Here is a 20,968-nt window from a genome sequence, read left to right as displayed (position 1 = left end):
CCCCACAGCATGATGCTGCCACCACCATAGCAATGGTGCCAGCTTTCCTCTAGATGTGATGCCTGGAATTCAGGCCAAATAGTTTAATCTTGGTTCTATCAGACCAGTGAATCTTGTGAACCAAGGCCCTTCTCCCCCGATTGCTAAGTTTGGCTGGGCGGCCAGCTCTAGAGATTCTTGGTGATTCCAAAGTTCTTCCATTTAAGAATGAGGCCACTGTGTTCTTGGGGACCTTCAACGCTGCAGAATTTTTTTGGTACTCTTCCCCAGATCTGTGCCACGACAGAATGCTCTCTTGGGTCTCTACGGACAATTCCTTCGACCTCATGGCTTGGTTTTTGCTTTGACATGCATTGCCAACTGTGGAACCTTATATAGACAGGTGTGTCATTTCCAAATAATTTCCAATCAATTAAATTTACCACAGGTGGACTCCAATCAAGTTGTAAAAACATCTCAAGGATGTTCAATGGAAACAGGATGCACCTGAGCTCAATTTCGAGTCTCATAGCAAAGGGTCTGAATACTTTTGTATGTTTTTTATTTGTATTTATTTTATTTGCACACATTTCTAAAAGCCTGTTTTTAGCTTCGTCATTATGTGGTATTGTTTGTAGATTGTTGAGGAATTGTTTTAATTTAAATCATTTTACATTTAAATTGGAACCTTACAAAAGGTGGATACATTCAAGGGGTCTGAATACTTTCTGAAGGCACTGTACATGGGACAGAACTTTGGATCCATAAATGGAAGAAGTTTGGAGCCATCCAGAACCTCTCTAGAGCTGGCCGCCCAGCCAAACTGAGCAATCTTTAAACTGGAGTTGACAGTAGTTTTTCAGGACCACAAAAGTTAATCATTTACAATATTAACAAGTCATGCTCTACTTTGGACAGTAGCTCCAAAGGTACATGAGACACTACCATCTCCTGAAGCTCTAATGTCCAGTATCGGATTATAGTGTGTCAGTGCCACAGTTAGTATCCTGCGGAACAGGCTCCTGGTTCCTCCTCAGCCTCTCCTGCCCTCTTAGACCCAGTCCATCCCGCTGGTCTTGGGCAGGTGTCAGGGCTGGACGGTAAGGTGGTGAGACATGGCTGCAGCGGCACAGACTCCCAGGGGTCCTCAACCCCTGCACCAACACAGTCCTGGGGCAGCCCGGCCAGCCGTAACATTGCCGAACCCCCCACAAACCCTCTCAGCCCCCCAGCCAGTGCCCGTGAGGCTGCCCTGAGCCCCCCTGCCCGCCTTCGTCGCCCTGATGCTGCCCCCCTACCTCGCCCCAAAGCCAGTTCAGTCAGGAAGCCCAGGCTCTGGGAGGGGAGGCTGAAGAGCGGCAGCCCCCTGAAGAGCTCAGGTAGGGGGCGGCAGCCGCCGGGAGGCAGACACTCAAACTGCACAAGGGTGAAGCGTTCGCCGGCGCGGCCCTGCAAGTAGTCCGCTAGAATGCAGCTGAGCGAGGCACTGAAGACATCCGAATACGGAGAACGACACCCCACCCCTGACTCCCCATCCTCGTCACACTCCCTCCCCCAGAGAGTACCCCTCTCCCAGCCCCGGCTGCCCCGACTGCCCCACTCCTCAGCCCTCTCCCAGGCTGCCTGGGTCAGCACCAGCACCACTTTCCCCCCCTGTCTCTGCAGGCGATCAAGCCGGGAGTGGAGCCATGGAACTGGTCCCAGGACACTGAGCTCGGCCTGGCTCCACAGGTCTAGAGATACACTGAAGCCCAGAGAGGAGAGGGACAAGCCCAGACGACACACCAGACCCAGCACAGCCTGATCATTGTCAGGAGGGTACAGCAACACAATGTGGCCACCTCCTACTGCACCTGGGAGAGAGAGGGAGAGGGAGAGGGAGAGGGGGGGGGGGAGGACAGAAAGAGAAAAGCGGCCGAGGAAATGAGATCCAAGAAGAGAGAGAAAAAAGGGATAGAGAGAGGGTGGTTATTCTTCTGAAGCATGAAGAAAGAATATAATTGGATTCAGATATAATTGGAGACAGTGAATTGTGAGGGAATGTTTTAAAGGCTTATCTCACCTTTTATGTCCTCATCTTTCAACCATCTCCACACGTATCCTGTGGGGGAGATAAAAAGTGCAAGAATAATGATGAGATGTGTGTGCCGAAAATGTCAGGATGGCACCCAGGCTAGTAATATTAGATTCATATATAGTTAATACATTTAGTGATTAGATAGGTAATAATATTGATAATATATAGCTGCATCACTAACCTTTGAGAGCACCATGTATGACGTAGGCCCCAAGTATTGCCAAACAGATTAGTAGCAGCCCTATCAGGAGAGTCAGGAGCCATCGGTTCCGTGGTGCTATAGGGGAAGTCAGTCTGATTACATACAGCTGTGGACCAATGCCTCATAATCCATCATTGTATCCATTATTTCTGCCAAATGTTATGGTGAGTGAATGAGGACCCAAAAGCGAACTAACTTAAACAGAGCTTCTTTAATAACCAAACATAGGTAGGCTCAGATAGACCGGCAGATTCCGACAGGACAGGACAAGGTTACAGCAAACATGACGATAGTCTGGCTCAGGCATGAAACACAACAAACAAGAATCCGACAAGGACAGGAACAGAAACAGAGAGAGATATAGGGACCTAATCAGAGGGAAAAAGGGAACAGGTGGGAAACGGGGTGAATGGGTAGTCAGAGGAGACAAGGAACAGCTGGGGGAAAGCGGGGGAGAAAATGTAACCTAACAACGACCAGCAGAGGGAGACAGGGTGAAGGGAAAGGACAGAGACAAGACACAACATGACAGTACATGACAGTACCCCCCCACTCACCGAGCGCCTCCTGGCGCACTCGAGGAGGAAACCTGGCGGCAACGGAGGAAATCCTCGATCAGCGCACGGTCCAGCACGTCCCGAGAGGGAACCCAACTCCTCTCCTCAGGACCGTACCCCTCCCAATCTACGAGGTACTGGTGACCACGGCCCCGAGGACGCATGTCCAAAATTCTACGGACCCTGTAGATGGGTGCGCCCTCGACAAGGATGGGGGGGGGGGGGAAAGACGAGCGGGGGCGCGAAGGACGGGCTTGATGCAGGAGACATGGAAGACCGGGTGGACGCGACGAAGGTATCGCGGAAGAAGAAGTCGAACTGCGACAGGATTAATGACCCGAGAAATACGGAACGGACCAATGAACCGCGGGGTCAACTTGCGAGAAGCCGTCTTAAGGGGAAGGTTCTGAGTGGAGAGCCAAACTCTCTGACCGCGACAATATCTAGGACTCTTAGTTCTACGCTTATTAGCAGCCCTCACAGTCTGCGTCCTATAACGGCAAAGTGCAGACCTGACCCTCTTCCAGGTGCGCTCGCAACGTTGGACAAAAGCCTGAGCGGAGGGGACGCTGGACTCGGCGAACTGAGATGAGAACAGCGGAGGCTGGTACCCGAGGCTACTCTGAAAAGGAGATAGCCCGGTCGCAGACGAAGGAAGCGAGTTGTGGGCGTATTCTGCCCAGGGGAGCTGTTCTGACCAAGACGCAGGGTTACGAAAAGAAAGACTGCGTAAGATGCGACCAATAGTCTGATTGGCCCGTTCTGCTTGACCGTTAGACTGGGGGTGAAAGCCGGAAGAGAGACTGACGGAAGCCCCAATCAAACGGCAAAACTCCCTCCAAAATTGAGACGTGAATTGCGGACCTCTGTCCGAAACGACGTCTGACGGAAGGCCATGAATTCTGAAAACATTCTCGATGATGATTTGTGCCGTCTCTTTAGCAGAAGGAAGCTTAGCAAGGGGAATGAAATGAGCCGCCTTAGAGAACCTATCGACAACCGTAAGAATAACAGTCCTCCCCGCTGACGAAGGCAGTCCGGTGACAAAATCTAAGGCGATGTGAGACCACGGTCGAGAGGGAATAGGAAGCGGCCTGAGACGGCCGGCAGGAGGAGAGTTACCGGACTTAGTCTGCGCGCAGACCGAACAAGCAGCCACGAAACGACGCGTGTCATGCTCCCGGGTGGGCCACCAAAAACGCTGGCGAATGGAAGCAAGCGTACCCCGAACGCCAGGGTGGCCGGCTAACTTGGCAGAGTGAGCCCACTGAAGAACGGCCAGACGAGTAGGAACGGGAACGAAAAGAAGGTTCCTAGGACAAGCGCGCGGCGACGGAGTGTGAGTGAGCGCTTGTTTTACCTGCCTCTCAATTCCCCAGACAGTCAACCCGACAACACGCCCCTCAGGGAGAATCCCCTCGGGGTCAGTGGAGGCTACTGAAGAACTGAAGAGACGAGACAAAGCATCAGGCTTGGTGTTCTTAGAGCCCGGACGATAAGAAATCACGAACTCGAAACGAGCGAAAAACAGCGCCCAACGCGCCTGACGCGCATTAAGTCGTTTGGCAGAACGGATGTACTCAAGGTTCCTATGGTCAGTCCAAACGACAAAAGGAACGGTCGCCCCCTCCAACCACTGTCGCCATTCGCCTAGGGCTAACCGGATGGCGAGCAGTTCGCGGTTACCCACATCATAGTTACGTTCCGACGGCGACAGGCGATGAGAAAAATACGCGCATGGGTGGACCTTGTCGTCAGAGAGGGAGCGCTGAGAAAGGATGGCTACAAACGCCCACCTTTGACGCGTCAACCTCGACAACGAACTGTCTAGAGACGTCAGGTGTAACAAGGATAGGAGCGGATGTAAAACGATTCTTGAGGAGATCAAAAGCTCCCTGGGCGGAAACGGACCACTTAAAGCACGTCTTGACAGAAGTAAGGGCTGTGAGAGGAGCTGCCACCTGACCGAAATTACGGATGAAACGACGATAGAAGTTCGCGAAGCCGAGAAAGCGCTGCAGCTCGACGCGTGACTTAGGGACGGGCCAATCAATGACAGCTTGGACCTTAGCGGGATCCATCTTAATGCCTTCAGCGGAAATAACAGAACCGAGAAATGTGACGGAGGAGGCATGAAAAGTGCACTTCTCAGCCTTCACAAAAAGACAATTCTCTAAAAGGCGCTGGAGGACACGTCGAACGTGCTGAACATGAATCTGGAGTGACGGTGAAAAAATCAGGATATCGTCAAGGTAAACGAAAACAAAGATGTTCAGCATGTCTCTCAGGACATCATTGACTAATGCCTGAAAGACAGCTGGAGCGTTAGCGAGGCCGAAAGGAAGAACCCGGTATTCAAAGTGCCCTAACGGAGTGTTAAACGCCGTCTTCCACTCGTCCCCCTCCCTGATGCGCACGAGATGGTAAGCGTTACGAAGGTCCAACTTAGTGAAAAACCTGGCTCCCTGCAGGATCTCGAAGGCTGAAGACATAAGAGGAAGCGGATAACGATTCTTCACTGTTATGTCATTCAGCCCTCGATAATCTATGCAGGGGCGCAGAGACCCGTCCTTCTTCTTGACAAAAAAAAACCCCGCTCCAGCGGGAGAGGAGGAGGGGACTATGGTACCGGCGTCAAGAGCTACAGACAAATAATCTTCGAGAGCCTTACGTTCGGGAGCCGACAGAGAGTATAGTCTACCCCGGGGGGGGGTGGTTCCCGGAAGGAGATCAATACTACAATCATACGACCGGTGTGGAGGAAGAGAGGTGGCCCTGGACCGACTGAACACCGTGCGCAGACCGTGATATTCCTCCGGCACCCCTGTCAAATCACCAGGCTCCTCCTGTGAAGAAGAGACAGAGGAAACAGGAGGGATAGCAGACATTAAACATTTCACATGACAAGAGACGTTCCAGGAGAGGATAGAATTACTAGACCAATTAATGGAAGGATTATGACAAACTAGCCAGGGATGGCCCAAAACAACAGGTGTAAAAGGTGAACGAAAAATTAAAAAAGAAATGGTTTCACTATGATTACCAGAAACAGTGAGGGTTAAAGGTAGCGTCTCACGCTGAATCCTGGGGAGAGGACTACCATCCAGGGCGAACAAGGCCGTGGGCTCCTTTAACTGTCTGAGAGGAATGTCATGTTCCCGAGCCCAGGTCTCGTCCATAAAACAGCCCTCCGCCCCAGAGTCTATTAAGGCACTGCAGGAAGCTGACGAACCGGTCCAGCGTAGATGGACCGACAAGGTAGTGCAGGATCTTGAAGGAGAGACAGGAGTAGTAGCGCTCACCAGTAGCCCTCCGCTTACTGACGAGCTCTGGCCTTTTACTGGACATGAAGTGACAAAATGACCAGCGGAACCGCAATAGAGACAGAGGCGGTTGGTGATTCTCCGTTCCCTCTCCTTAGTCGAGATGCGGATACCTCCCAGCTGCATGGGCTCAGCACCCGAGCCGGCAGAGGAAGATGGTAGTGATGCGGAGAGGGAGGCGACGGAGAGCGCGAGCTCCTTTCCACGAGCTCGGTGACGAAGATCAACCCGTCGCTCAATGCGAATAGCGAGTTCAATCAAGGAATCCACGCTGGAAGGAACCTCCCGGGAGAGAATCTCATCCTTTACCTCTGCGCGGAAACCCTCCAGAAGACGAGCGAGCAAGGCCGGCTCGTTCCAGCCACTGGAGACAGCAAGAGTGCGAAACTCAATAGAGTAGTCTGTTATGGATCGATTGCCTTGACATAGGGAAGACAGGGCCCTGGAAGCCTCCTCCCCAAAAACAGATCGATCAAAAACCCGTATCATCTCCTCCTTAAAGTCCTGATACTGGTTAGTACACTCAGCCCTTGCCTCCCAGATTGCCGTGCCCCACTCACGAGCCCGTCCAATAAGGAGAGATATGACGTAGGCGACACGAGCAGTGCTCCTGGAGTAAGTGTTGGGCTGGAGAGAAAACACAATATCACACTGGGTGAGGAACGAGCGGCATTCAGTGGGCTCCCCAGAGTAACACGGCGGGTTATTGATTCTGGGCTCCGGAGATTCGAAAGCCCTGGAAGTGGCCGGTGGATCGAGGCGGAGATGGTGAACCTGTTCTGTGAGGTTGGAGACTTGGGTGGCCAGGGTCTCAACGGCATGTCGAGCAGCAGACACTTCCTGCTCGTGTCTGCCTAGCATCGCTCCCTGGATCCCGACGGCTGAGTGGAGAGGATCCGAAGTCGCTGGGTCCATTCTTGGTCGGATTCTTCTGTTATGGTGAGTGAATGAGGACCCAAAAGCGAACTAACTTAAACAGAGCTTCTTTAATAACCAAACATAGGTAGGCTCAGATAGACCGGCAGATTCCGACAGGACAGGACAAGGTTACAGCAAACATGACGATAGTCTGGCTCAGGCATGAAACACAACAAACAAGAATCCGACAAGGACAGGAACAGAAACAGAGAGAGATATAGGGACCTAATCAGAGGGAAAAAGGGAACAGGTGGGAAACGGGGTGAATGGGTAGTCAGAGGAGACAAGGAACAGCTGGGGGAAAGCGGGGGAGAAAAGGTAACCTAACAACGACCAGCAGAGGGAGACAGGGTGAAGGGAAAGGACAGAGACAAGACACAACATGACAGTACATGACACCAAATATCCTCTTTAGCTAATTTAGCACTAATCTCTATGCTGCTCGTTATAGAGACACAGATTAACCAAAGACCTAACCTGTTAATAATCCAGTATATTCCACTCTTAGTAAAATGGGTTCCAAAAAGGTTCTTCGCCTTTGACCCATAGGAGAACCATTTTTGGTTCCAGGTAGAACCCTCTGTGAAAAGGGTTCTACCTGGAACCAAAATGGGTTCTGCAAAGGGTTCTCATATTGGGACAGCAAATGAACCATTTTGGTTTCTAGATAGCACCTTTTTTCTAAGAGTGTGGGTCAGTTGCATTAATGAATTGATGACCATTTAACCAATCCTTAGTACAGCCAAATACAGCATACAACCAGTTTAGAACTATAGGTAAACCTTATAAAATGTAACATATTGACCCTCAGGGGTGAAATGCATACTTGCAAATGGACACACGGGATCCAGCTTTGTATCCATCCCCTGTACTTTCATCTAGACAACAAGAAACAGTGCGGTGTCAGGCATAAACACTTACAGTACTGCATTACAGAGTAAGTACAGGCTCACAATTTCATTCAAACAGTGCACTTTGTCCACAGGTCAGTGGAGAAGTGTTTACCTGGACACACAGAGCAGGATGAGGGTTCACATTGATGAACTCTCCTCTTTTCTGAAAAAAACCCCAACAGAAACAGAAACTCAACAGTCAGTAAGGTCCTCAGTAAGGTCAAAGGTGAAGGGTAAGTCGACCCCACACGGTAGGCCTTACCCAGTGTCCGTGGAGAGTGGGCGTCCACCCGGCATGTGTGTGCTTGTGCATCCTCTGCCTGGAGCCCTTCAACTCCTCGCAATGCCCCCCCGCTGAGCCCCTTCTACACAGCCACAGTTCCCCCTCCAGGCGACAGGGGGCAGTCACGTTCCAACTCAGCACTGTGCCGTTCCCCACCTTTGTCTGAGCCTCCTCCACTGACAAGGACACGTTGTTGTCCCACATTCTTCTGAAAAGCTCTGAGAGAGGAATGGAGACATTTGGGTGTTACAATAACAAATGTTTCCAGTCCAGAGGCAAGAGTTCTGTGGTAGGGAGGGAATCTGATTGAACTCCTTACCTTTGTTGTTCATGAAGGGGCAGATCTCTCTGCGTAGATTATGTCCCTTCCACCAAACCTGTTGTAAAGCAACATACAAGGAATGTGCAAAAGTGACTCCTGCATGACAATGATAATGAATATTCAATTCAGCTTTGGAAACAAGTTGTTCCTCAGATTCGGTATGCCGAGCTGCAGAAAAATCAAGCAATGTTTACCTGAAAGCACAGGCAGGGCGCTATAGACCTCAAAGGAATGCTCATCTCTCTCTGGCTCTGAAAGAAGAAGAAAGGGCGTGAGAAAGAGAAGGTGACAGTGAGTAAGGAGGTCACAGCTGGACCTTGTAAAAAAAATTTGTGACTTTTCTTTATACATACTGACCCACTTCTGGTATCTGCAAGGTTCTCCAGTCCCGAACATCTGGCACATGCCCATCTCACTGGTTGGTGTCTTGTTAGAACTGTCCAGTTGGAGCACAGCCACACCTCTCTTCTTATCAATCACAGCTCTGAGCTTGGGCGCTGAGACATATAGTACCGGTCAAAATGTTGGACACACCTATTCATTCAAAGTTTTTTTTTGTTTTTACCATTTTTAGATATTGTAGAATAATAGTGAAAACATCAAAACTATGAAATAATATGGAATCATGTAGTAACCAAAACGTTTAAATAAATCAAAATATATTTTATATCTGAGATTCTTCAAAGTAGCCACCCTTTCCCTTGGTGACAGCCTTGCACAAGCTTTGTATTCTCTCAACCAGCTTCATGTGGTAGTCAACTGGAATGCATTTAAATTGACAAGTGTGATTTGTTAAAAGTTAATTTGTGGAATTTCTTTCCTTCTTGATGGGTTTGAGCCAATCAGTTGTGTTGTGACAAGGTAGGGGTGGTATACAGAAGTTATCACACTCTTCCAACCCGGATGTCTTAGTCGTGTCTGAATCCTGGCTTAGGAAAACCACCAAAAACCTTGAAATCTCCATCGCTAATTATAACATTTTCCGCCAAGATAGAACTGCCAAAGGGGGCGGTGTTGCATCTACTGCAAAGATAGCCTGCAGAGTTCTGTATTACTATCCAAGTCTGTACACAAACAATTTGAGCTTCTACTTCTAAAAATTCACCTTTCCAGAAACAAGTCTCTCACTGGTGCCACTTGCTATAGACCTCCCTCTGCCCCCAGCTGTGCCCTTGACACCATATGTGAATTGATTGCCCCCCATCTATCTTCTGAGCTCGTGCTACTAGGTGACCTAAACTGGGACATGCTTAACACCCCGGCCATCCTACAATCCAAGCTTGATGCCCTCAATCTCACACAAATTATCAATGAACCTACCAGGTACAACTCCAAATCCGTAAACACGGGCAACCTCATAGATGTCATCCTAACTAACTTGCCCTCCAAATACACCTCTGCTGTTTTCAATCAAGATCTCAGCGATCACTGCCTCATTGCCTGCATCTGTAATGGGTCTGCGACCAAACGACCACCCCTCATTACTGTCAAACGCTCCCTAAAACACTTCTGCGAGCAGGCCTTTCTAATTGACCTGGCCGGGGTATCCTGGAATGACATTAACTTCATCCCGTCAGTGGATGATGCCTGAATATTCTTTAAAAGTGCCTTCCTCATCATCTTAAATAAGCATGCCCCATTCCAAAAATTTAGAACTAGGAATAGATATAGTCCTTGGTTCACTCCAGACCTTTCTGCCCTTGACCAGCACAAAAACATCCTGTGGCATTCTGCATTAGCATTGAATAGCCCCTGTGATATGCAACTTTTCAGGGAAGTTAGGAACAAATACACACAGGCAGGTAGGAAAGCTAAGGCTAGCTTTTTCAAACAGAAATTTGCATCCTGTAGTACTAACTCAAAACAGTTCTGGGACACTGTAAAGTCCATAGAGAATAAGAGCACCTCCTCCCAGTTGCCCACTGCTCTGAGGCTAGGAAATACTGTCACCACCGATAAATCCACTATAATTTAGAATTTCAATAAGCATTTCTCTACGGCTGGCCATGCTTTCCACCTGGCTGCTATTACCCCGGTCAACTGCCCGGCACCCTCCACAGCAACCTGCCAAAGCCCCTACCATTTCTCATTTACCCAAATCCAGATAGCTGATGTTCTGAAAGAGCTGCAAAATCTGGACCCCTACAAATCAGCCGGGCTAGACAATCTGGACCCTCTATTTCTAAAATGATCTGCCAAAATTGTTGCAACCCCTATTACTAGCCTGTTCAACCTCTTTCGTATCGTCTGAGATTCCGAAAAATTGGTAAGCTGACGCGGTCATCCCCCTCTTCAAAGGGGGAGACACTCTAGACCCAAACTGTTACAGACCTATATCTATCCTACCCTGTCTTTCTAAGGTCTTCGAAAGCTAAGTTAACAAACAGATTACCAACCATTTCGAATCCCACTGTACCTTCTCCGCTATGCAATCTGGTTTCAGAGCTGGTCATGGGTGCACCTCAGCCACGCTCAAGGTCCTAAACGACATCATAACTGCCATCGATAAGAGACATTACTGTGCAGCCGTATTCATTGACCTGGCCAAGGCTTTCGACTCAGTCAATCAACACATTCTTATTGACTCGACAGCCTTGGTTTCTCAAATGATTGCCTCGCCTGGTTTACCAACTACTTCTCTGATAGAGTTCACTGTGTCAAATCGGAGGGCCTGTTGTCCGGACCTCCGGCAGTCTCTATGGGGTGCCACAGGTTTCAACCTCGGGCCGACTCTCTTCTCTGTATACATCAATGAAGTTTCTCTTTCTGCTGGTGATTCTCTGGTACACCTCTACGCAGACGACACCATTCTGTATACATCTGGCCCCTCTTTGGACACTGTGTTAGCTAACCTCCAGACGAGCTTCAATGCCATACAACTCTCCTTCGTGGCCTCCAACTGCTCTTAAATACAAGTAAAACTAAATGCATGCTCTTCAACCGATCACTGCCCGCACCTGCCTGCCCGTCCAGCATCATTACTCTGGACGGCTCTGACTTAGAATACGTGGACAACTACAAATACCTAGGTGTCTGGTTAGACTGTAAACTCTCCTCCCAGACTCACATTAAGCATCTCCAATCCAAAATTAAATCTAGAATTGGCTTCCTATATCACAACAAAGCATCCTTCACTCATGCTGCCAAACATACCCCCGTAAAACTGACTATCCTACCGATCCTCGACTTTGGTGATGTCATCTATAAAATAGCCTCCAACACTCTACTCAACAAACTGGATGCAGTCTATCACAGTGCCATCCGTTTTGTCACCAAAGCCCCATACACTACCCACCATTGTGACCTGTACGCTCTCGTTGGTTGTCCCTCGCTTCATACTCGTTGCCAAACCTATGCTATGCTTTATCTTGGCCAGGTCGCAGTTGCAAATGAGAACTTGATCTCAACTAGCCTACCTGGTTAAATAAAGGTGAAAAAAAAACAAACACTGGCTACAGATTATCTACAAGTCTCTGCTAGGTAAAGCCTTATCTCAGCTCACTGGTCACCATAGCAGTACTCACTCGTAGCATGCGTTCCAGCAGGTATATCTCACTGGTCACCCCCAAAGCCAAATCCTAATTTGTTCATCTTTCCTTCCAGTTCTCTGCTGCCAATGACTGGAACGAACTGCAAAAATCTCTGAAGATGGAGACTCATATCTCCCTCACTAGCTTTAATCACCAGCTGTCAGAGCAGCTCACAGATCACTGCACCTGTACATAGCCCATCTGTAAACAGCCCATCTATCTATCTACCTCATCCCCATACAGTATTTATTAATTTATCTTGCTCCTTTGCACTCCAGTATCTCTACTTGCACATTCATCTTCTGCACATCTACCATTCCAGTGTTTAATTGCTATATTGTAATTACTTCACCACCATGGCCTATTTATTGCCTTAACTCCCTTATCTTGCACTCACTGTATATAGACTCACTGTATATAGACTTTTTGTTTCCTTTTGTTCTACTGTATTACTGACTATGTTTTGTTTATTCCGTGTGTAACTCTGTGTTGTTGTATGTGTCGAATTGCTATGCTTTATCTTGGCCAGTTCGCAGTTGCAAATTAGAACTTGTTCTCAAATAGCCTACCTGGTTAAATAAAGGTGAAATAAAATAAAACAGCCCTATTTGGTAAAAGACCAAGTCTATATTATGGCAAGAACAGCTCAAATATGCAAAGAGAAATGACAGTCCATCACCAGACTGAAACATTAAAGGAAGACACAGAGTTATCTCTGCTGCAGAGGATAGGTTCATTAGAGTTAACTGCACCTCAGATTGCAGCCCAAATAAATGCTTCACAGAGTTCAAATAACAGACACATCTCAGCATCAACTTTTCAGAGGAGACTCCATGAAATCAGGCCTTCATGGTCTAATTGCTGCAAAGAAACCACTACTAAGGACACCAATAAGAAGAAGAGACTTACTTGGGCCAAGAAACACAAGCAATGGACATTAAACCGATGGAAATCTGTCCTCTGGTCTGATGAGTCCAAATTGGAGATGTTTGGTTCCAACCGCCGTGTCTTTGTGAGATGCAGAGTAGGTGAACGGATGATCTCCGCATGTGTGGTTCCCACCGTGAAGCATGTGGGAGGTGTGATGGTGGGGGTGCTTTGCTGGTGACACTGTCTGTGATTTATTTAGAATTCAAGGTACACTTAACCAGCATGGCTACCACAGCATTCTGCAGCAATACGCCTTCCCATCAGATTTGGGGTAAATGGGACTATAATTTGTTTTCAACAGGACAATGACCAAACACACCTCCAGGCTGTGTAATGGCTATTTGACCAAGAAGGAGAGTGATGGAGTGCTGCGTCAGATGACCTAGACTACACAATCACCCAACCCCAACTAAATTGAGATAGTTTGAGATGAGTTGGACCGCAGAGTGAAGGAAAAGCAGCCAACAAGTGCTCAGCATATGCGGGAACTCCTGCAAGACTGTTGGAAAAGCATTCCAGGTGAAGCTGGTTGAGAGACTGCCAAGAGTGTGCAAAGCTGTCATCAATGCAAAGGGTGGCTACTTTGAAGAATCTCAAATCTAAAATGTATTTGGATTTGTTTAAAACTTTTTTGGTTGCTAGATGATTCCATGTGTTATTTCATAGTTTTGATGTCTACACTATTATTCTACAATGTAGAAAATAGTAAATATAAAGACAAACCCTTGAATGAGTAGGTGTGTGCAAACGTTTGACTGGTGCTGTATATCAAATGTCAATCAATAAGAGATGTAAAGGTTTAAACTAAAGCAGGTACAGTATAATACTATGGGGATGCAGGGTTGCATTATAAATTACAGTGACTCACCATCACATTCTTTCACAACACCATCTAGGTCAGGGGAACAAACTAAGAGATAGAGTGGGGGAGAGAGAGAGACAGAGACAGAGAGAGAGAGAGAGAGAGAGAGAGAGAGAGAGACAGAGAGAGAGAGAGAGAGAGCGAGAGAGAGAGAGAGAGAGAGAGAGAGGTAGTCAAAATTCATGATCTGAGGAATGTACACTACCAGTCAAAAGTTTTAGAACACCTAACCATTCAAGGGTTTTTCTTTATTTTTTACTATTTTCTACATTGTAGAATAATAGTGAAGACTTCAAAACTATTAAATAACACATATGGAATCATGTAGTAACCAAAAGAGTGTTAAGCAAATCAAAATATATTTTAAATTGGAGATTCTTCAAGTAGCCATCCTTTGCCTTGATGACAGCTTTGTACACTCTTTGCATTCTCTCAAACAGCTTCATGAGGTAGTCACCTAGAATGCACTTTAATTTACAGGTGTGCCTTCTTAAAAGTTAACTTGAGGAATTTCTTTCCTTCTTAATGCATTTGAGCTAATCAGTTGTGCTGTGACAAGGTAGGGGTGGTAAACAGAAGATAGCCCTATTTGGCAAAAGAACAAGTCCATATTATGGCAAGAACAGCTCAAATAAGCAAAGAGAAATGACAGTCCATCGTTACTTTAAGACATGAAGGTCAGTCAATATGGAACATTTCAAGAACTTTTAAAGTTTGTTCAAGGGCTGTCGAAAACCATCAAGCGCTATGATGAAACTGGCTCTCATGAGGACTGCCACAGGAAAGGAAGACCCAGAGTTACCTCTGCTGCAGAGGATAAGTTCATTAGAGTTTCCAGCCTCAGAAAAGGGGGAATTAACTGCACCTCAGATTGCAGTCCAAATAAATGCTTCACAGAGTTCAAGTATCAGACACATCTCAACATCAACTGTTCAAAGGAGATTGCGTGAATCAGGCCTTCATGGTCGAATTGCTGCAAAGAAACCACTACTAAAGGACCCCAATAATAAGAAGATACATGCTTGGGCCAAGAAACACAAGCAATGGACATTAGACCAGTGGAAATATGTCCTTTGGTCTGATGAGTCCAAATTGGAGATGTTTGGTTCCAACCTTTGTGTCTTTGTGAGACGCGGTGTATGTAAACTGATGATCTCCACATGTGTGGTTCCCACAGTGAAGCATGGAGGAGGAGGTGTGATGGTGGGGATTGCTTTGCTGGTGACACTGTCAGTGATTTATTTAGAATTTAACGCACACTTAACCAGCATGGCTACCACAGCATTCTGCAGCGATGCGCCATCCCATCTGGTTTGAGCTTAGTGGGACTATAATTTGTTTTTCAACAGGACAATGACCCAAAACACACCTCCAGGCTGTGTAAGGACTATTTTACCAAGAAGAAGAGTGATGAAGTGCTGCATCAGATGACCTGGCCTCCACAATCCCCTGACTTTGACCCAATTGAGATGGTTTGGGATGAGTGGGACCGCAGAGCGAAGGAAAAGCAGCCAACAAGTGCTCAGCATATGTGGGAACTCCTTCAAGACTGTTGGAAAAGCATTCCAGGTGAAGCTGGTTGAGAGAATGCCGAGAGTGTGCAAACTGTCATCAAGGCAAAGGGTTGCTATTGGAAGAATCTCAAATATTAAATATATTTTGATTTGTTTAACACTTCTTTGGTTACTACATGATTCCATATGTGTTATTTCATAGTTTTGATGTCTTCACTATTATTCTATAATATAGAAAATCTTTTTTTTTTAAATAATGAAAAACCCTTGAATGAGTAAGTGTTCTAAAACTTTTGACCGGCAGTGTATGCATATCAATAACATCTTTATAGTACAGCTATGGTATTGTGGTATAAAGAATGCCACTTACCATCTTCTAAGGAGGGGATAGTGGTGGTAACGGAGGTATATAATGCGTGGACGATGACTGGACTTCCATATTGTACTGGCTCTGGCTCCAACAATATGGACAGCCACAGCTACAGAAGTCAAACATGAACCTATTATATACTAGGCTATTGGTTCTTTCCACTAAACAACCCTAGCAGTGCCCAAAGTTACCCAAAATAACCCTAACATTTTTAATAGACAACAGTTTAATGACAGGCGATAAAGGGAATGTGTACCTCAGGAGGGTGCTGGTCCCCCAGAGCTGAATGGATCAATGTAAATGTCACTTCTTTGCAGCGATTCAAAATGTTTGGGTAGCTGTAACACACGGTTACAGAAGCTGCTGGAACACACAGTAGGAGAGACAACAAACAATGTATTATTTACCATGAGAAAGTGCAAAAGACACATGAACAGTCTAGTTTGAGTGACTTTCATTTATTTTACTTGACCAACTTGTACGCGCAAGGAGTGCGTGTGGGTGTGTTTTCTCTCTTTTGACACACTCTTTTTGATTACCTGTTGTGCCGCGTGGCATCCCTAGGAGACTCTCTTCTCTTAATTCCTTCTGGTTAGAGCTGTCATCTTCGTCACTGTAGTCACCAGACACTTCCTGGTCCTCATGTTTATCTGGGACAGCAGAAACAGCAACAACATGTAATGTGCTGAGAACAGCAGAAACAGCATCAACAAATGAGAACAGGAAGAGTTAAGAATAACCTGCAAATGCCCACAACCTATCAATACAACCTATCAATAGAACCTATCAATACATCAATACAACCTATCAATACATCAATACAACCTATCAATATAATCTATCAATACATCAATACACCCTATCAATACAACCTATCAATACATCAATACAACCTGTCAATACAACCTATCAATAGAACCTATCAATACATCAATACAACCTATCAATACATCAATACAACCTATCAATATAATCTATCAATACATCAATACAACCTATCAATATAATCTATCAATACATCAATACACCCTATCAATACAACCTATCAATACATCAATACACCCTATCAATACAACCTATCAATACATCAATACACCCTATCAATACAACCTATCAATACATCAATACAACCTATCAATACATCAATACACCCTATCAATACAACCTATCAATACATCAATACACCCTATCAATACAACCTATCAATACATCAATACAACCTATCAATATAATCTATCAATACATCAATACACCCTATCAATACAACCTATCAATACATCAATACAACCTGTCAATACAACCTATCAATACATCAATACACCCTATCAATACATCCATACAACCTGTCAATACAACCTATCAATAGAACCTATCAATACATCAATACAACCTATCAATACATCAATACAACCTATCAATATAATCTATCAATACATCAATACACCCTATCAATACAACCTATCAATACATCAATACAACCTGTCAATACAACCTATCAATAGAACCTATCAATACATCAATACACCCGATCAATACAACCTATCAATACATCAATACAACCTATGAATACAACCAATACATCAATACACCCGATCAATACAACCTATCAATACATCAATACAACCTATCAATACATCAATACAACCTATCAATACAACCTATCAATACATCAATACAACCTATCAACATAATCTATCAATACAATCCTGCTGTAGGTATGGCATGCTCCTGTCCCAGGCACAGTGACTTCCTGTTGGAGTTAAGGTTAGTTGTGTAGTTAGGGATAGTGGTATGGTAGAGTATGCACTAAAGACTGTGGAATAGCATCCAGACATCACAGTTGCCTATGATGATAGTGTCTGCTGCAACTGAATGGTTGAAGCAGTTGGGCTACCTTTGATTGTGAAGTAGACCGTGACTCGCAGGCAGGGTTTGCAGTATTGGCCGTTGGTGCAACACAGAAACACGCTGAGCTCCAGCCGGCTAACTTTCACAGGACCCTTCATGCCAGGAAAGGCAACATCTAAGATGCAGAAGGGACAGAGAAATCGATTGAGAGAGAGAGAGAGAGAGAGAGATGTCAATGTCATGATAAGTGTTCTAATATATTTTGGCTTATGATGGACTATATATGATGCTTTGTATGGTCTCACCTTTAACACTGCAGTCAGTCAGGCCCTAAGGAAACATTCCAGACCAGACATATGATTGTGTAATTATTATTTAAATACATAGTAATACTTCCACTTGATATACGTGATACATGTTCTTCCGTTTAACTGCACACAACTACACTAGAGGTCAATTCTCATGACCTTGCTCCCAGAACCGTATCCTTGGAAATGGTCAACAGCAGTGGAGATGGAACACTCAAGCCCTAGGATTGGGTGTCACGCTCTAGCCTGGTCATGAATACATAATGAGCATTAAAACTTTGATGTGTCTGTGTGTGCTACAGTACAGACTGAGGTACATCGCATCTGTCAATCAAAACATAAATCTGCTCACTCAAACTGATCAAGTGTTTAACCAGCACTGACTCATTCCCGTTTTCCACATTTTGCTATGTTAACCCTTGTTCTAAAATGGATTAGATTTTTTTTTAAATCCTCATCAATCTACACACAATACCCCACAATGACAAAGTGAAAACAGAAACCTTATAAGATACCTTATTTACAGTTGAAGTCTGAAGTTTACATACACCTTAGCCAAATACATTTAAACTCAGTTTTTCACAATTCCTGACATTTAATCCTAGTAAAAATTCCATGTCTTAGGTCAGCTAGGATCACCACTTTATTTTAAGAAGGTGAAATGTCAGAATAATAGTAGAGAGAATGATTTATTTCAGCTTTTATTTCTTTCATCACATTCCCAGTGGGTCAGAAGTTTACATACACTCAATTAGTATTTGGTAGCATTGCCTTTAAATTGTTTAACTTGGGTCAAACGTTTCGGGTAGCCTTCCACAAGCTTCCCACAATAAGTTGGGTGAATTTTGGCCCATTCCTCATGACAGAGCTGGTGTAATTTGTAGGCCTCCTTGCGCGAACACTTTTTCAGTTCTGCCCACAGGTTTTCTATAGGATTGAGGTCAGGGCTTTGTGATGGCCACTCCAATACCTTGACTTTGTTGTCCTTAAGCCATTTTGCCACAACTTTGGAAGTATGCTTGGGGTCATTGTCCATTTGGAAGACCCATTTGCGACCAAGCTTTAACTTCCTGACTGATGTTGCTTCAATATACTGTATCCACATACTTTTTCCCTCATGATGTCAACTATTTTGTGAGGTGCACCAGTCCCTCCTGCAGCAAAGCACCTCCACAACATGATGCTGCCAACCATGTTTCACGGTTGGGATGGTGTTCTTCGGCTTGCAAGCCTCCCCCTTTTTGCTCCCATCAGAACAATGGTCATTATGGCCAAACAATTCTATTTTTGTTTCATCAGACCAGAGGACATTTCTCCAAAAAGTACGATCTTTGTCCCCATGTGCAGTTGCAATCGTAGTCTGGCTTTTTTATGGCGGTTTTGGAGCAGTGGCTTCTTCCTTGCTGAGCGGCCTTTCAGGTTATGTCGACATAGGACTTGTTTTACTGTTGAAATAGATACTTTTGTACCTGTTTCCTGCATCTTGCTGTTGTTCTGGAATTGATTTGCACTTTTCGCACCAAAGTATGTTCATCTCTGGGAGACAGAACGCGTCTCCTTCCTGAGCGGTATGATGGCTGCGTGGTCGCATGGTGTTTATACTTGAATACTATTGTTTGTACAGATGAACATGGCATTTGCAAATTGCTCCCAAGGATGAACCAGACTTGTGGAGGTCTACCATTTGTTTTGGCTGATTAATTTGGATTTTCCCATGATGTCAAGCAAAGAGGCACTGAGTTTGAAGGTATGCCTTGAAATACATCCACAGGTTCACCTCCAATTGACTCAAATGATGTCAATTAGCCTATCAGAAGCTTCTAAAGCCATGACATCATTTTCTGGAATTTCCAAGCTGTTTAAAGGCCAAGTCAACTTAGTGTATGTTGGGCCTCCCGGGTGGCGCAGTGGCGCCAGCTGTGCCATCAGAGACTCTGGGTTCGCGCCCAGGCTCTGTCGTAACCGGCCGCGACCGGGAGGTCCGTGGGGTGACGCACAATTGGCCTAGCGTCGTCCGGGTTAGGGAGGGTTTGGCAGATGTCCTTGTCTCATCGCGCACCAGCGACTCCTGTGGCGGGCCAGGCGCAGTGTGCGCTAACCAAGGTTGCCAGGTGCACGGTGTTTCCTACGACACATTGGTGCGGCTGGCTTCCAGGTTGGATGCGTGCTGTGCAAAGAAGCAGTGCGGGGTTGTGTATCGGAGGACGCATGACTTTCAACCTTCGTCTCTCCCGAGCCCGTACGGGAGTTGTAGCAATGAGACAAGATAGTAGCTACTAAAAAAAAAAAACACAATTGGATACCACGAAATTGGGGAGAAAAAGGGGTCAAATAAAAAAAAAAGGAGCTTCTGACCCACTGGAATTGTGATATAGTGAATTATAAGTGAAATAATCTGTCTGTAAATAATTGTTGGAAAAATTACTTGCGTCATGCACAAAGTAGATGTCCTGATCGACTTGCCAAAACTATAGTTTGTTAACAAAAAATTTGTGGAATGGTTGAAAAATGAGTTTTAATGTAAACTTAATGTAAACTTCCAACTTCCACTATGAGACTCGAAATTGAGCTCATCCTGTTTCCATTGATCATCCTGGAGATGTTTCTACAACTTGATTTGAGACCACCAGTGGTAAATTCAAAAATTGGACATGATTTGGAAAGGCACAGACCTGTCTCTATAAGATTCCGCAATTGACAGTGCATGTCAGAGCAAAAGACAGGATTGTGTCGAGGTACAGATCTGGGGAAGGGTACCAAAAAATGTCTCCAGCATTGAAGGTCCCCAAGAACACAGTGGCCTCCATCATTCTTAAATGGAAGAAGTTTGGAACTGTCACGACTTCCGCCGCGGCGTTCGGCAGTCGTCGTCACCGGCTTTCTAGCTGCCACCGATCCACGTTTCTTTTTCCATTTGTAATGTCTTGAATGTACACACCTGGTTCCCATTACATTATTATTATTTCCCTATTTAACCCTCTGGTTCTCATTATGTTTTGTGCGTGATTGTTCCTGGTTTTGTGTTAGGGTTTGTTATCCCTGCGTGGATTTA

General features: G+C 45.7%; 1 protein-coding gene across 1 annotated transcript in view; it reads right to left on the bottom strand.

Moving 5' to 3' along the window:
• Positions 1–902: 902 nt before the first annotated feature.
• wu:fl23c11 (interleukin-17 receptor C) overlaps positions 903–20,968 on the bottom strand; it is a 22,111-nt gene continuing 2,045 nt past the window's right edge. The window contains 16 exon segments of the mRNA XM_021566743.3: positions 903–1,062; positions 1,065–1,832; positions 2,042–2,080; positions 2,238–2,333; positions 7,883–7,934; positions 8,062–8,112; positions 8,212–8,450; positions 8,552–8,609; positions 8,749–8,805; positions 8,912–9,051; positions 13,883–13,924; positions 15,761–15,869; positions 16,017–16,123; positions 16,300–16,410; positions 17,655–17,783; positions 17,914–17,938. Of these exon segments, the coding sequence (XP_021422418.2) occupies positions 1,031–1,062; positions 1,065–1,832; positions 2,042–2,080; positions 2,238–2,333; positions 7,883–7,934; positions 8,062–8,112; positions 8,212–8,450; positions 8,552–8,609; positions 8,749–8,805; positions 8,912–9,051; positions 13,883–13,924; positions 15,761–15,869; positions 16,017–16,123; positions 16,300–16,410; positions 17,655–17,783; positions 17,914–17,938 (2,055 nt within the window). The 3' untranslated portion in view covers positions 903–1,030.

The sequence above is a fragment of the Oncorhynchus mykiss genome, chromosome 16 (genome assembly GCF_057628025.1).
Source record: "Oncorhynchus mykiss isolate SJ-2025 chromosome 16, ASM5762802v1, whole genome shotgun sequence".
In the NCBI taxonomy this organism is placed as follows: domain Eukaryota; kingdom Metazoa; phylum Chordata; class Actinopteri; order Salmoniformes; family Salmonidae; genus Oncorhynchus; species Oncorhynchus mykiss.
Note: the sequence above shows the minus strand (reverse complement) of the source record. Positions and strands in the feature narration are given on the sequence as shown.